The sequence below is a fragment of the Hetaerina americana genome, unplaced genomic scaffold (assembly GCF_022747635.1).
Source record: "Hetaerina americana unplaced genomic scaffold, ioHetAmer1.1.p SCAF_4, whole genome shotgun sequence".
NCBI classification, from domain to species: domain Eukaryota; kingdom Metazoa; phylum Arthropoda; class Insecta; order Odonata; family Calopterygidae; genus Hetaerina; species Hetaerina americana.
The window spans coordinates 100,363,024-100,377,623 of NW_027286985.1; the positions used below are offsets into that span (position 1 = coordinate 100,363,024).

At 40.0% G+C, this 14,600-nt stretch overlaps 1 protein-coding gene across 1 annotated transcript in view; it reads right to left on the bottom strand.

The window, feature by feature from the left end:
- Positions 1-12,377, bottom strand: part of LOC139691882 (metabotropic glutamate receptor 2-like) — a 637,823-nt gene extending 625,446 nt beyond the window's left edge. The window contains exon 1 of the mRNA XM_071589811.1: positions 11,900-12,377. Coding sequence (XP_071445912.1) covers positions 11,900-12,326 — 427 coding nt within the window. The 5' untranslated portion in view covers positions 12,327-12,377. The remainder of the gene's footprint in view (positions 1-11,899) is intronic.
- Between the last annotated feature and the right edge of the window lie 2,223 nt (positions 12,378-14,600).

The following is a 14,600-nucleotide window of genomic DNA, read 5'->3' on the forward strand; positions in this document are numbered from 1 at the left end:
CCACCTTCTCATCCTGGTCACGAAATGCCGTTAATACGTATACATCCCGCCTTTCGGTCAATGAAAATGAAGAACGGGCCTAAGACGTTCCCCTCAACCTCCTCCCTCCACTGCCTCCGGCGGGAGAGAGGGATGTGCTCCTCGCCCAGGAGGAGGGATTGTCTCCTCTTCTCCTCTACCCTCGCCTCCTCCTCCAACCCATCCACTCCTTCCTTTTGCCAATTAATTAAAAAGTGAGAAAACGTCCGCCGTCCGTGGAGCGTGCGGAGGCAGTTCATTAGCGGCAGAATTTCATTACCTCCTCCTTTCTCTCCCTCCCACCCACCCACCATCTCCTCCTCCCACAAATTGTTTCCAGCCCCCCGGCGCCCCATTTCCCGACCCCTCCTCCCCTAAATTTATATCCCGGGACGGGATTCGACAAGACGGAGTCCCATGGGCGGATGAAGGATGTGCGCCCCTCCCTTCGCTGCCTTCCTCTCCCTTGAGTTAAAAACGCTTAATTCCAGTAAAGGGAATCCCGTCTTCTTCAGGGGTAGGATGGAGGGGCGGCTCTACAGGACGGTAGGCATGACAACTTCGGGAGAAATCCAATATACGCCACACTGAGCAGCGGTCGGAGCCAGTACCGTATCCCATGCAGCGAGGAATGTCTTGGATTCTTCTTCTTGGCACTTAAATTGCCTGAACGGGGTGCATTTACATTGAGATTTTTTCAAAAATTTTTCATTGCCAGGAAATAAACCAAGGGGCGTACGGTGGCCAATGGTTAAGATCCTTCAGCATAACAAGTGATGTCATCATTCTGATGGATCATGAACGATTCCGTTTTGGACAGTTCCGATCGTTGCTCCAATAGCTTTCCTGATATCGTCACCAAAGATTGTGAGAGGGAGGAGCCCTTTTGAAGGGAAGAGAGAGAAAAAACCTTTACCCTTCCGTCCAGAATTAATTTTATTACCTTCTCATTGCTGAGTGACGCCACATTGTAAGCCAAAACCAAATGATCTCCCCTCTGTCAGTTCCAAACTCGTTAAAAACATTGAATGCACTAATTCACTTGTAATCAATGTGCACCCATCGGCTCCCATGTCAACCTATTTAAAAAACCATAAACACAGTAATCAACCCGAAGGTCGGTTTAGTAGGTGATGGTAGATATCACCCAGTACCGCGGTAGTCCAGCGGGTTGACTGGGGCCGAAGGGTCCCGGGTTCGATTCCCGGGAAAGGCACTCTGGGCACCTGCAGCTCCACCCAAGCTTAAGTGATTTTTCTGGTACCAGGTCTTCCTGGGAAACCATTACCGGCACAGGGAAAGGAACTGGCCCCCCTACCCTGATGTGTGAATTTTCACACGCCGTATAGGGCTTAGTACTGAGTGATCTCTACCATCACCTACAAAACCGGTTGATTACTGTGTTTATGGTTTTTTTTAATAGCATAATATGGGAGCCGAGGGGTGCACATTGATTACAAGTGCATTAGTGCGTCATGCTATTACTCAAATTAAATGTTTTATTGATAATTGTTTAAATACGCTCTGAATGAACGCTGCATTCTTCTTTAGTTCCATAAGTAGGTTACTTAGCACAGCCATAGCCTAATTCTCAAGCTGAAGTCTATCCGACACGATATAAGTAATACTCCTTAATTTTTCTTTTGAACTTTTCCCCTTTATTTACTTTACCGTGAATTACCTCTTTATAAATGCAAGACCACATATTTTTGTAACTTTGGGGCGGGCGTTAGTACGATTCCCAAGTGGATTTCGCGTACTTCTGCCCACCTCCCCGAGCTCTTAAGGTTAGCGGCTACTGGATGTCTTTCCCCAAATATAATCTACTGGATATAATTACTGATTCAGCTTGTGATCAGCTTGTGAGCACTCCAGATACCAAGTAATGAAATGACTAAGCCTGAGCCAATATATATGCCAATTGTTTTCCTCGTGGATCGATATCAGAGTAGGTCAATTTAATTTTGCTAGTCATTTTATAGGCACACAGTCAAAAGGCATCGTTGGCTGGATCTATTCTAGTTCTAATATTAAATTTCAAATTATTTTCGCCATTATCAAAAAAATAATTCAATTTTGAGGTAAATCTAAAAATAATACCACAAAGTTACACCTGTAAGACAGTTTTATTACCTATTCCCTCCTAAGGTGTTACATTTAGCGAAATTATACACCAAGAATTATTCGGTACTTCGGTATTTGGTACTTATTCGGATATTTCGGTAGTTATTCGGGTATTTCGGTACACAGGTATCGTATTCAGGGATTGCTCTCTTTGTTGCATGTTAAGGTGTAAGTAGAAACTTGGGATTACTGCCTCAACTCACAGAGCTTTCCACATTGTCTTCCTGACATAGACTAATCATCGGCTACAAATAAAGCTTCGAGAGAACTTGGTGGAATTACAATTATCAGACAAATATCCTGTACTTATACGCTTCTTTCTATTAGTTAAATCAAATAATTAATTTACAAAAATATTTATTTAACCACACTCAATTTGTGTTAATATCTGCACAAAGTTTCTCGGTATCCACTGGCGCATACCATCTTTTACAGATCAGGAAATATTAGAATTCTCCGATCACGCAATTCTCATCTACATCTGCACAAATATTCCGCGACCCACCAAAAACGTGTGTTCCAGGGGGTGCAAGCACCAGGTGGAAAGAGTAACGGATAAGAGAGAGGAAGGGTTTCTAAAGGGTTAAACCATTTATTCTCTTATGAACGCAAATTATGTGAAACAGGCAAATCGTCTATGATCGCATTGCTACCCTTTTTTAATTGGAAAGACACCTATTCACATTGTTTCTTAACCGTCGCACATTCCGCTGGCAAATTCTTGGTTAATGCGACTATCTTCGTTTTAGATTTCCAGTTAGAATCAATCCTTCACCAATCCACCTTTAAGAAATACAATTATTTCCAAGCCGTCAGCAATGTTTCCTTCATACATTTGTATTTACCACGTAGTTAAAATGCTATCTTTCGTCTTCTTACTCTGAGAGACTCCAATCCTACGTCCCATAGCTGGTTGACACTTCCTTTTTGAAACAGATGCGGTGATTTTTCTTTCCTTTATGAATAAAAATATTTTACGTCAGCGTCTTAGAGACACAAGCGTATTTCAAATGTGGTTTTGATGACAAAATCTTAACTTTTTTATCCTATTATTTTCCTAATGATGTTCATTTAAATTTTCTTTTTAATTAAAAGTTGCGAGACCTTTGTAAATTTTAAGCAAAACTGAGAGATATAACTAGAAACACAGATTTTAAAGAACCATACTCAATTAAGCTTCCATCGCGATTTCTTTGAGACAAAGTATTTAACCTCACCTCCTTTGTAGGATCAGTATCTCGCTTTGTTCTTTCTCTTTCCCCCTTTCGTCGTCAAAAATGCTTTCTTGGGTAATTCGACTTTATCACCCATTGAGCTGACTTCAATGACAAAGGTCCAAACTGTAGAAATACCTTTGGGGACGATGGTTTCTTCTATTGTTTGATTTCGACGAACAATTTCTTACTCTCCCTTCGTGATAAAGCAAGGTTATTTAATTACACATAGCATAATGAAAGACTTAAGTATATTTTACTTCTAGTTATACGCACAAATTAAGAAACAAAAAATTTCTGTATCAACGTTATTTAAATACTTTAAATCGAGTATTTGTGCATCTAAATGAACTCTGTTCATACAACTGAAAAGAATATAAATAGCTCCTATCACAAAGTACTCCGTACTTTTCATTAAGTTTCTTTCCTGCTCCTGCTTCACGCTCGCTTGACGACTAAGAAATGTAAAATATTGGCGGGAACGAATTTTCCCCCGATTAAATAAAATTCATTTTGCAATAACATGCGTCGATGAATGATTCCCGAATACCTTTTGCCATTTTTCATTCGAGATAAGTAATTCCGCTTCAAGCTCTATTCGCGGAACTTATTTATCCATTCTCTCCATCACCTTAATTCGCTGCAACCACTTTTTGTAGAATAATTCTTTCGCCGCAGCTGCCACACGCAATAAGCCTATCATCCCCGAGGAAGATCGGCTCTTTGTGTAATACGAGTGAAGGTTTTAGACCAGCTTTGAACGAAGCTGAAACCGTCTTGATACTCACGATTCAAAACTTTTCGAAATGGGACATTATATTGAAAAACGTTCATATTCTTTTATTCATCCGTAGATTAAATATACTATTATGCATCACGAAACGGCCCACAATATCTGCGTTGGGTTCGGAAAATAGAATTTCTCCATTTTTATGCTATTGCGACCAGTGAAATGTTATTTCAAATAAGACATATGTTGAATACATTCCTCATGATGACATCTTTGATTTAATACAATTAACATGAGGATAATACATGCATTGAATCAGTACGGAAGAAACGGGATGAATAAGATGTTTTACAGGCAAGGGAGAAAAAATTAAAAAAAAAACAATATGAATAAGAGAATAAATATCATTTTAACAGAGGCTAGGGCAGAATGTTGACGTAAAAAGTAGGTTTTAGAGCAAATTATTACATAAACAAGCTTAAAATAAATCCTGAGTGAAAAATTGCGTTTAAAGAAAATTAACACAAAAACCAATGCACTGCAGGCAATACTTTCCCTTAATTAATATAATACTAGGTATCAAAGTTCTAGGATTTCATAGAAGAGCTTTGACTAACGAAAATAAATCGCAAGATATTTTAACACGAAAGCTTCTTACGTGATACATGATGAGTCCACCAACCCACGTAAAACGAAAACTCGCGTCAAGAGTGCAATAGAGGTAATTTCATCGCATACAAATTGAAAAGATTTATTTCTACTCGTATATATAACAAAAACAACAAAGTTTAAGATTTAAATAGTTGGTTATCATATTTCTTACTGACACGAACGCGAAGAGTCGAAACCATTTCAACTCATTGTCACTTTCTCCGTAAGTAGTGAATTAGTATCGTGATCCCAGGAAAGTATACATAGAAAAGGCAAATTATAAATTAAAAAAAAATCATTTTGAAATATGTTACTAAGTTTTGAGCCCCCAAGTCCATTTTATATCAGACAACCTAGCTACGCCAATTGAGGCGTTAATTTAATACGATAGTAACATTGTATGATAGTAGCATTGACTACAGTAACAGCAAATAAATAGAACAAAAGCAATTCAAATCTGATTGTATGAAATAATAATAGAAAATAAATGGAATTATTAAGAATTAATGAAAGAATATTTCGTCCAATGAGTAGAGTTATCGGCCTATGAAAGACTTGAATAGGGAGAAAAAAAGGAAACACTTTGAGAAATAATAGTAACCGTACAGTCATTAATTCCAATAACACATTACAAAATCAATAAATGTGCAAGAGAATCCAAACACGGGTATTTTTCATTTTTCCTCATATCCATAAGAAGAGTTAGATTACAATTTCCCACCGAAAAGGGAAATGCGACTGAATGATGATGAGTCTTCAAGGAATTTGAAATACATGTATACGAGCATTTCTGTGGGCGCATTGGCTTAATTACATTAAAGCTGAATTGGAAATAATCATTTATATTATTATTTTATTGTTTATAATATGGTGACATATTGGATGTTTTGGAGTATTGGAGACATTAATGCGTAAAAAATGCCGACGCCGGGTTTCTCTCCACTCTTAATCCTTTCCTGTCAATCCCTAATAGCGCATATGACCTTAGCTGTCGGTCGCCTCCCCTAAATACTACTGCAAAAGTATCAATTTTTTTCTCACGCTTTCCACCTCACCATGATCTTAAGTAATACGTGTAGCATGAAATATAATTAATCTCTCGCATTCAGTAATTCAGGGGCATTTTTGTGTAGTTCAGTATTCAGAATTGAAAAAATAAATTGGCTTGCACAACCTCTACGCATTGATACATGGTGATGATGATGTTGATGCATTGATGTCATTGAATATTATACACCCCTGAATAATTTTAACCCGAATATATTTACCCATAATACGGTCGGCCAGCGTAATTCTGATCTCTTATCGTTCGTGGAAAAAATGACATCTCTAATCTATCTGTTCTACAGTAAATTTCTCGAATTTTGGTGACATGACCTCTCCTACCGTAGTACGATGGGGGCAAAAAGAAATTTTCATCATCATTGCCCAAGAGGCATCCAATTTATGCAAGAGATTTTATTTGCAATTTAGCCTTCGCTCCGCGAGTGATTCCCAAACTAGCTCCTCTAATATTTTGGATACGCTACACATTTTATGATAAAAACGTTTCACAAATCTATCTCCTCTACACTGAACGTGATCCAATTCGGCAATTAATCCAGTACTAATACTGAAATACGAATTCGTCACACCTGAAAATTAAAGTCGTCATAATTGGATTTTAGTAATTTACAAAGAAAATTATTTGGATGAAGAATTATTCATCCCAGTATACATGGTTGGACTTAAATATTTAGCATATCAATAAAAACCTATTGCTACTTTCAGGCAAGTAAGCTTTACACGATGCTTTTTTCCAAAAATTGTCTTTTATTCAATCATATATGAGAAGGCTTAGCCAAAGGGGCATGTTTTCCCAATATTTCTCTCATTTTCGATTCAACAAAACTATTAGTTATTATTTTAATTTTTATAAAAAGTTGGTCAATTCTTAAGAAAACGAATGATTACCTGTTATTAAAATATTTTATCAAAGCTGTAACAAATTGCAAACCTAATGGCATCAATTTAAATCCATTACATACGTTCATTTATACTATACGAATATACAAACGCCCATTAAATATTTTCTATCCACCATCGTTAACTCTAAAGGTATATCGACCATTTTTATGGAATATGCTCTCTCATATTGTAACATTGTTCCTCTAAAAATATTCCAAAAGCGATGCCAGGAAAAATTAGAAACTCCCTTTAGTCATCCACTTCCTATCATACAATCTACAACTATCTTTTTAGGAAATTATACAGTGACATGAATTTTATCTGCTCCATTTTTAACAAGACTGAAATGCAATGCAATCTACTCTATCTGGCCATGAGCGTATTCATCATAGCGCAATGATGTGAAAAACTAGGAGATTGAATGAATTTCTATGGCTCCAGTTTTTGGGACTCGTTCATTGCGTACGAAATACTACTAATATGCTGAACACACTGAATTCTAATTTTCCAATGTTACACGATGATTCACCCTTGTTCCTAAAGATGTATCACCAAAACCATGGACGTGAAAGAGAATTGAAAGCGATTTTATACCGTTAGATTGCATTATATCAATTTCATTCAAAACTAAGACCCCACTAAATACCTCGTGTTCCATATTTGTGCAGGAAATAATCTTGGTATTTTAGATTATATCAATTAGAGCGCAAGGACTATCTCAAAATGTCGATACATAATATCATGTAACAACTTTCCTCCTAACGTATGCTACAGAAGTTGGGCCATGGCCGTTGAAAATATAACGGGGAAAATAATGCAAACATTCACGTTAAGATGCTCAGTATATTTCTTTAATAGTTACAAAACAGTAGTTTTTCTTAAAGAGGTTAAAAGGAGACTATTCTAAGGTATTTTAAAAATTATATAATTATTATATATCTATCTGTATAGCTATCTTATAAATATATAATTAATTATTACTACTAATACTTATTTTAAATAAAACAAGAATTTTTGCACTTGTGATCTGCTCGATTCAGCCTTCCCCTCCACTTCTCGTGTTTGTATTTTATTTGAGTTCCTATCCCTTGTGCTTGGTATCTATGCATATCATGCTATCTATGCATCTCAATGTGAATGAATATATGTTCGCCATACGCCGATTTTTTCGTGTTTGAATAGACTTGCAAAAGGACGCCTGGCAAAAACATAATTAACTGGGTCAATGAATTTCCTAGAAACCCCACAAAACCTTTAGTTCCAACGAAAATTTCTCAATTCACTCCAAAAGTGCACCTTTTCACATTTCATTTTATCATGGGTTTTGGAGTCAAACATTGGTTTCACAAGCCTCCAATAATGGAGAGATGGGTATTTTCGCAACGGAGGTTACGAAAGCAACGCTTCCTCTCTACCGTGGTAACCAACGGCTTCATCGAACTGTCTCATAGGTTATGGCAAAGAGAATAATCCTCCGCATTATCATTAAAAAGAGAATTATTTCAACAGCGTCTGATATCCGGTAAATAATTACAGGTCCTAAGTCAGACGTACATCTGACATGGAAGATGTAAGTATTTGCTTCACAGCAATAACAAAGTTTATTCCATAATTTATCCCTAAGATTTCTAGGGAAATCATTAATTTTAGAAAATAGTGCAGGGTCTCTCTTATGGTGAAAAAACATAGCTCCGAATGATGACGGTTCAATTGAAATAATCGATGCCAACACCATTGGAGTTCACCATTTGACACCATTCATTTAGAGAATTACTGTCCTACACGCAAGGCCAACACTGCCAAAGATCGAGCGGGATATCGAGTTCCCGTGCGTCCCAGGATCGGTCATTTCTCAGCCACTATACTTGCCTACGATGGAGCAGATTGCGCCTTGAATATCGGCGAGAGAGAAGCGTCCGGTTGACCTTTTTAGGGTCACAGAATAGAGTAGCAGATGACACATTACCCGCGACCACCACTGCCATTCGAAGTAGGGCTCGAGGACGTTACAAGCCTCCAGCTAAACTTCTCCGTTTCAACTGGCCAATGAGGATGAGTTGGCGAAAAAGATACCTACGGCAGAACGAGAACCTTTCAGGGCATACGATCTCTTCGCCCTCTTACATACAGCCTTGAACAGAGCTCACGCATTTCAAGAAAATTCCTCCAAGTGAAACGATTTAATGGAAAGACGTCTAACGGAAATAAAATGAAAAATTGAAGAAGATAACTTACTTCGCAGAGGTTAAGCCACGCTAGGAAACTATGCGAAGTCCCGCGTGAATCAAAGAAATTATTAGTCAGAAAACTGTATCACCACAGAAGACCTAATCATTATTTTGTCTTAAAAATATTCAATATAAACAAGTGCAGAACATATTACACACATAATACAAGGAGAATTATTTTGAACTAGCAGTTAGATTACGCCACTTGAAGAAATAAAAAAAATACTGCTGTAATGTATATCATCTGAGAGAACCGCATAAAAAATTCAATTGAGAAACATTCTTTGCTCATTAAACTCGCAAATGGCGCATTAGTATTTGGCTGAAAAGATGATCTTACATCTTCTTTGACTGAAAAACGTTTTGATACAAAAATACAAGAAATGAAGGATGCATTCTTTCAACAAGCAAGCAACGTACAAAGAAAATGAGGCAAAAGAATGAACGGCAGAAAGATAAGAACGCTTTAAATCATAACGACATTTGATATTCAAGTTCCATTGCAATTCCCATTCGGGTCGTGGCTCCTTATCAACACCCCTTCTACCGAAGTACGAACGCGCATCGACTACTTTAGCATTACCTACTAGCAAAAATCAATACACCATCATCCTACCTAAAATACTAGCCAACTAGCCAAAATCAATACACCATCCTACCTAAAAAAGCTAATATTTTTGGTTTAGTTTGGTAGAGATCATTAGCAAAATTGTTTCATTTGTTTAGATATAATGTTAAATACAAATATTTTTAATAAATATACGGAACGAAATAGACGGAACAAAACTAGTGCTAAATGTAATCTCTGTCCCAAAGAAACCATTTGCCACATTGAAGAAGTCAACTTTCACCGATTAATTACACTATATTCGATTCAGCGACGCCACCAAAATTGGGCGCTTACATATTACGATCATTAACTTTCTTAAACTTCTCTTTCCTTAGTCCCACTTTTGAATGAAATTATTTAGTCAACAAATTAGTTTTCGGAAATGCGTAGAAATAAAAATGCATTGTTGAGTTTTATGACATGAAACTGAACGGCATACAATCGATTATTACTCCCAAAGAAATGCTTTATTTTCAGCGCTAAAGCGGTGGCTTATCACTACAATGATATTTTATCGGCAACTTTAAAAAAAAAGCCAATCCGACTCTGAAGCAAATAAAATTTAAAAATGGAAACATTCCGCATTTTTTCAACACCTTACAGTAAATAAATTATGCAAATTCAATAATATAAATATGGTGGATTGACACATTAAATGCCACGCAAATTTTCATTTCAAATTTTTCTTTTGATGCTCCACAACTTTCTGCCAGCCCTAAAATTATTTTAAAATAACGGCTTTAATTCTCTGGTTTCATTTTTTCTTGTTTTTTGGCTTAATTTCTTTATACCGCCTGCTCTAAATACACACAAACAATCTCTCTAAATTACAGTGATATTATTTGCTTGAGTCATATTTTATGTATCATTTCACACAACCCGAGAACAACTCCCTACGCCGCTTACATATGAAAATGCTCTAAGGGCTATTCAGTGGCTTCAATTTATTTTTTATGTTTTAATTACATTAAGAGTAGTAATGTGTTTAACAATACAAAACAATGACTATATTACCACACATCGTAAGTAATTAAGACGTCAAGCTGAGTCCGAACGAGCCAAATTATTCAAGACGTTTTATAAGACTCAGTAACATAATGCAATATGTCATTTGGTCCTCAAAATGTTTTATATATCATAGCTGATGATTTTACAGTTTTTTACATACATATTTTCCAAGGTCTAACTTCCAGGAAGATTAATAATTGACAATTAATATTAGCTCTTAGATATGCCGTTGATGAGAATTTTTTTGGATGCTGATTTCTGAGAACTATTCATAATAACGCGAAACACTCCATCGTCCCATCGACAACCTATATTACATGGCATACGTATATAGACAGTGATGACACATGAGGAATGACTGCGTATTAAGACAACTACAAAGAAATATAAAGAAACCAAATGTATGAAATTTACAACAAAGAATATTCTTTAGTTGGAGACTAACTGGCAATAACTTGGAAAACTTTAAGTCCATTCTAAATTTATTGACGTCATCGTTTACACCTAGGTTTAATGGTAGGATCATTTCCACAGGAAGCATATCGATTGAAGAGACGGTTTAGGACGGTCCCTCACTCCACATGCAAACGCCATGGGAGGCACTTTCACCAAAGATCAACCATCTTTGCCCTGCATCATTCCTTTTCTCGAATTTCAAATACAGTCGATCTCCACCATGCCCTTCAAAATTCTTTTTCTTTCCTCTTAGCTCGGTGCTCAATCAACATCCTCTCACGCTCCATCACGGAATTCAGCATCCGGACGACTTCTCAACACTTCCTCTGACCATGTTTACTAGCTTCTTCGAATCCTTTCCGACAACAACTTCCTCTCTCCTCTTTGACGTTTACAACCCTTTTTCGTTTGCACTACAGTTTATTTCATTTATATATTTCGTACTTATTATCTCCATTCTGTACAGTATATTTTCTAAATATCCTATGCTTCTAAACCAACCGTCCCTCTCCTCAACATTTAAGTATCTATTAATTACAGATTTACGCTTTTAATTTGGAGATAAAATCTTTGATCCTGATGCACGCAAATATTGCCAATCACAATTTTGCGCCTTGTTTCCATAGTAAAATTCTTTGCGTTTCTTCGGAAGATGCCTTAATTTTTAAACTGTTCAACTTGCTCTAATTTATGTCTTTCAGCTTTAGTGATTCACTCATCCTTTAACCTTCCTCGTGAATGACGTATCTATTATTTTAAAGTAAATCGTAGTTTTGCGCTAAATCATGAATCTGAATCAACGAATCCATTGGTGAACGCATATAGCCCCATGTTCCACTCATATGGACGTTGACCTCTCCTGGCTCTCACTTCCTCCCTTCCCCAATGCTCCCTGACCACACGCGTTACTCACCTTTGATGAAGTCCACGGCCATCTCCAGCCCGTAAGTATCCGAGTCGCAGTCGTCGAGGATGTGGGCGCCCAGGGCCACTCCCGGCAGGAAGGATTTCCCATAGATGCGGCTCCGCACGCCATGCTTTGGGTGCGTCACTCCACGCAGCACGTCCAGCGTGTACAGCATCGCCTCGACCGCCTGCACCCCGCCCTGCGGCATCACGGGCCCGCACCACCACCCCTTCTCGCCCTCCTTACCACCCGACCCACGCTCGTGTACCATCATGAGGCCCCCGAGCACCAACTCCCCCTCGACAACCGCTTCCCGCTTCACCGGCCACGTGAGAGACTCCACCTGCCGGCCCTGAACGAGCACCACCTCCTCATCCTCTTCACCCATCTCCACCACCTCCTCCTCCCTCCTTGGAAGGGGCCGGAGCACCATCTCGCCGACGGGCGGCAGGGGAAGGCGTGACAAGGCACTGCCGCCCTGGTGGTTCCCTCTCGGCGAGTGGTCCGGCAGGTGACCCGGGACGATTATGTGGTTGTGTCGACCGCCGTGTGACCCTGCTCCGGCTGAGTGGTTGCGAGATGAGGCGTGCCGCATCACTGAGCCAGATTCCTCCGTCGCCAAGAAAACCGCGAGGGTTAGCACCAGACACCAAGATGCCATGTTTGGTGCTCGATCTGATGAGGAAGATTGCGTTTGTTCGTCCTTGTCACCCGAAGGATATACGCAGACCGTGAAAATGTCGAGGGATGTAAACGATCACGGACAAGGATCGCCACCGTTCAAACATTAACTAAAATAAAAATAGCATTTTTCATCCCAAATCTCTCTTCTTTCACCGCTTAACTTTAAACTTGGTTTCTCAGGGCACCCCCCGCGCCCCGATTATTTCCCCGGGGACTAATTAATTTTTGATTCCGTGAGAATCCCTCGAAAACGATTCTCCTCCGATTCCAAATGGCTACCCCGGGAACCGTCAACTCTTTGTCGGCATGGAAGTCGAGCGGTATTCCACTCACACAAAAGATGTCACCACCCACAAAATCGCTCAACGGAATTATTTTGTTTTCTTTTTATAAGCAATTTCGCACACCTAGGCGTGAAAGATGCCGATCGTCCAGCGGGAAAAGCAATCGCCGCCCGGGGAGACTTGCGAGAGGGAGGCAAAGTGCCTCGAGAGCCCGCTCGTTTGATGCGCAAGGGCGCGGAGCGGATGAATGGATTGAGGCACCCGATGGTGCAAGATATGTTCTTGCGATGTGGCACAAGTCTACAGACTTTCACACCGGACTATTTTCCTCCGGCGGGGGTCACCTGGTCACAAAGCGAAGTCCTCTTCTTAGAAGGTTCAAGCTCTTAATTACACCGCGCCTTAATCTCAGTTCCCCGCAAAAGATGGCGCTCCAACAGTCGAGGAGAGAAAAAGGAGAGCGATAACGTCTAGCACCACCGGAACGGGTAACGTCAAATGTCACTTCAGCGACGAATTAATGTCTGCGTGATTTTTGAAAGACACAGAAAGCGGTAGGCACGCACCTCTTGAGGATTCCAGAGCTGTCAGAACGAAACGGGGCAATCAAAGAGATTTTCGGGGGGGAGGGGGGGTTGGTAGGAGATAGTTCTCGTCCTCGGACGGTGATCACTCTCGTCCTATCAGACGTATTAACTATGGAAAGCGATGGCAATGCGTGCGGAGTAACACCAGCCACTCACTCTTAGAAGTGTGGTCGTCAGTAATTTGTCTAGCAGATGGACAGTTCGGTTCGACCGCTTTCGAGGATGTAATTTTTGACGGTCAAAGATAAGAGTCCAGTTAAAGTTATCTTAAAGGTGGACACTTTATTTCTTATTTCAAATTTTCAGAAGAAAACTGGATTGATAGAAGAGTCAGTAGTTCAAATGCGGATTAAGAAGGGAGAGAAATTGAGGTTGGGGAATCGTGGGGAATAAAATTGGAAATATTTTATTGAGGGGAGTTCAAATCGTGTAGGGTTTGCCCTAGGCTCTCTCAAAAAACTATGAAGCTTTCAGAAAGGCCCTCCTTCGCCTCAGAATGCCCTTGATTCAAATCTATCACGTTATCAGCGCTCGCTAATGCCAACATGCTTTAGAAATAACGCGTCTTACATTCGCTGCGATGGTGTCAGCATGGTTGCTTCTTTTAATTACGCACCATCTACCAGACGATGAAATTTACGCGAACGCATCAACGTTTCACGGATGTCCTCCGCACCATCCGCCGCGATCAAGGCAAGGACTCGGTCTCCGTGCCCACACGCGATCAGGGCATCGGGTAGATGGAGTGGGCGGGGGGCGAAGGGTGGGAGAGACCGACGTGTTATATATTACACGCCGGGGGGATCAAGAGTGGGCGGGTCGATTTAGGCAGGGAGAGGGGGGGATGTTGGAGGCGGTATGGGCTGGAGAAGGATCTAGTTTTCGTTTCGGGGGAGGAGTCACACCCCTCTTGCAATCGCCCACCCCTGACGAGGAAGAACTCTGGAGCAGTGCCGTTCCCAAATCCTATCGGAGTCTGTCATGCCGAGTGTTCCGCGTGGCAGATTCCATTTCAACACCAGGTGAGGAAGGAAAGAAAGGGAGGGGGAAGCGAAAGAGGAGTGTGACAGCCACCTCCGCTCAGTGGGAACCTCTCCCGAGGGAATTACCTGTTTGCTCTCATGCTAGTCACCATCATCGTTCCACGTGTAC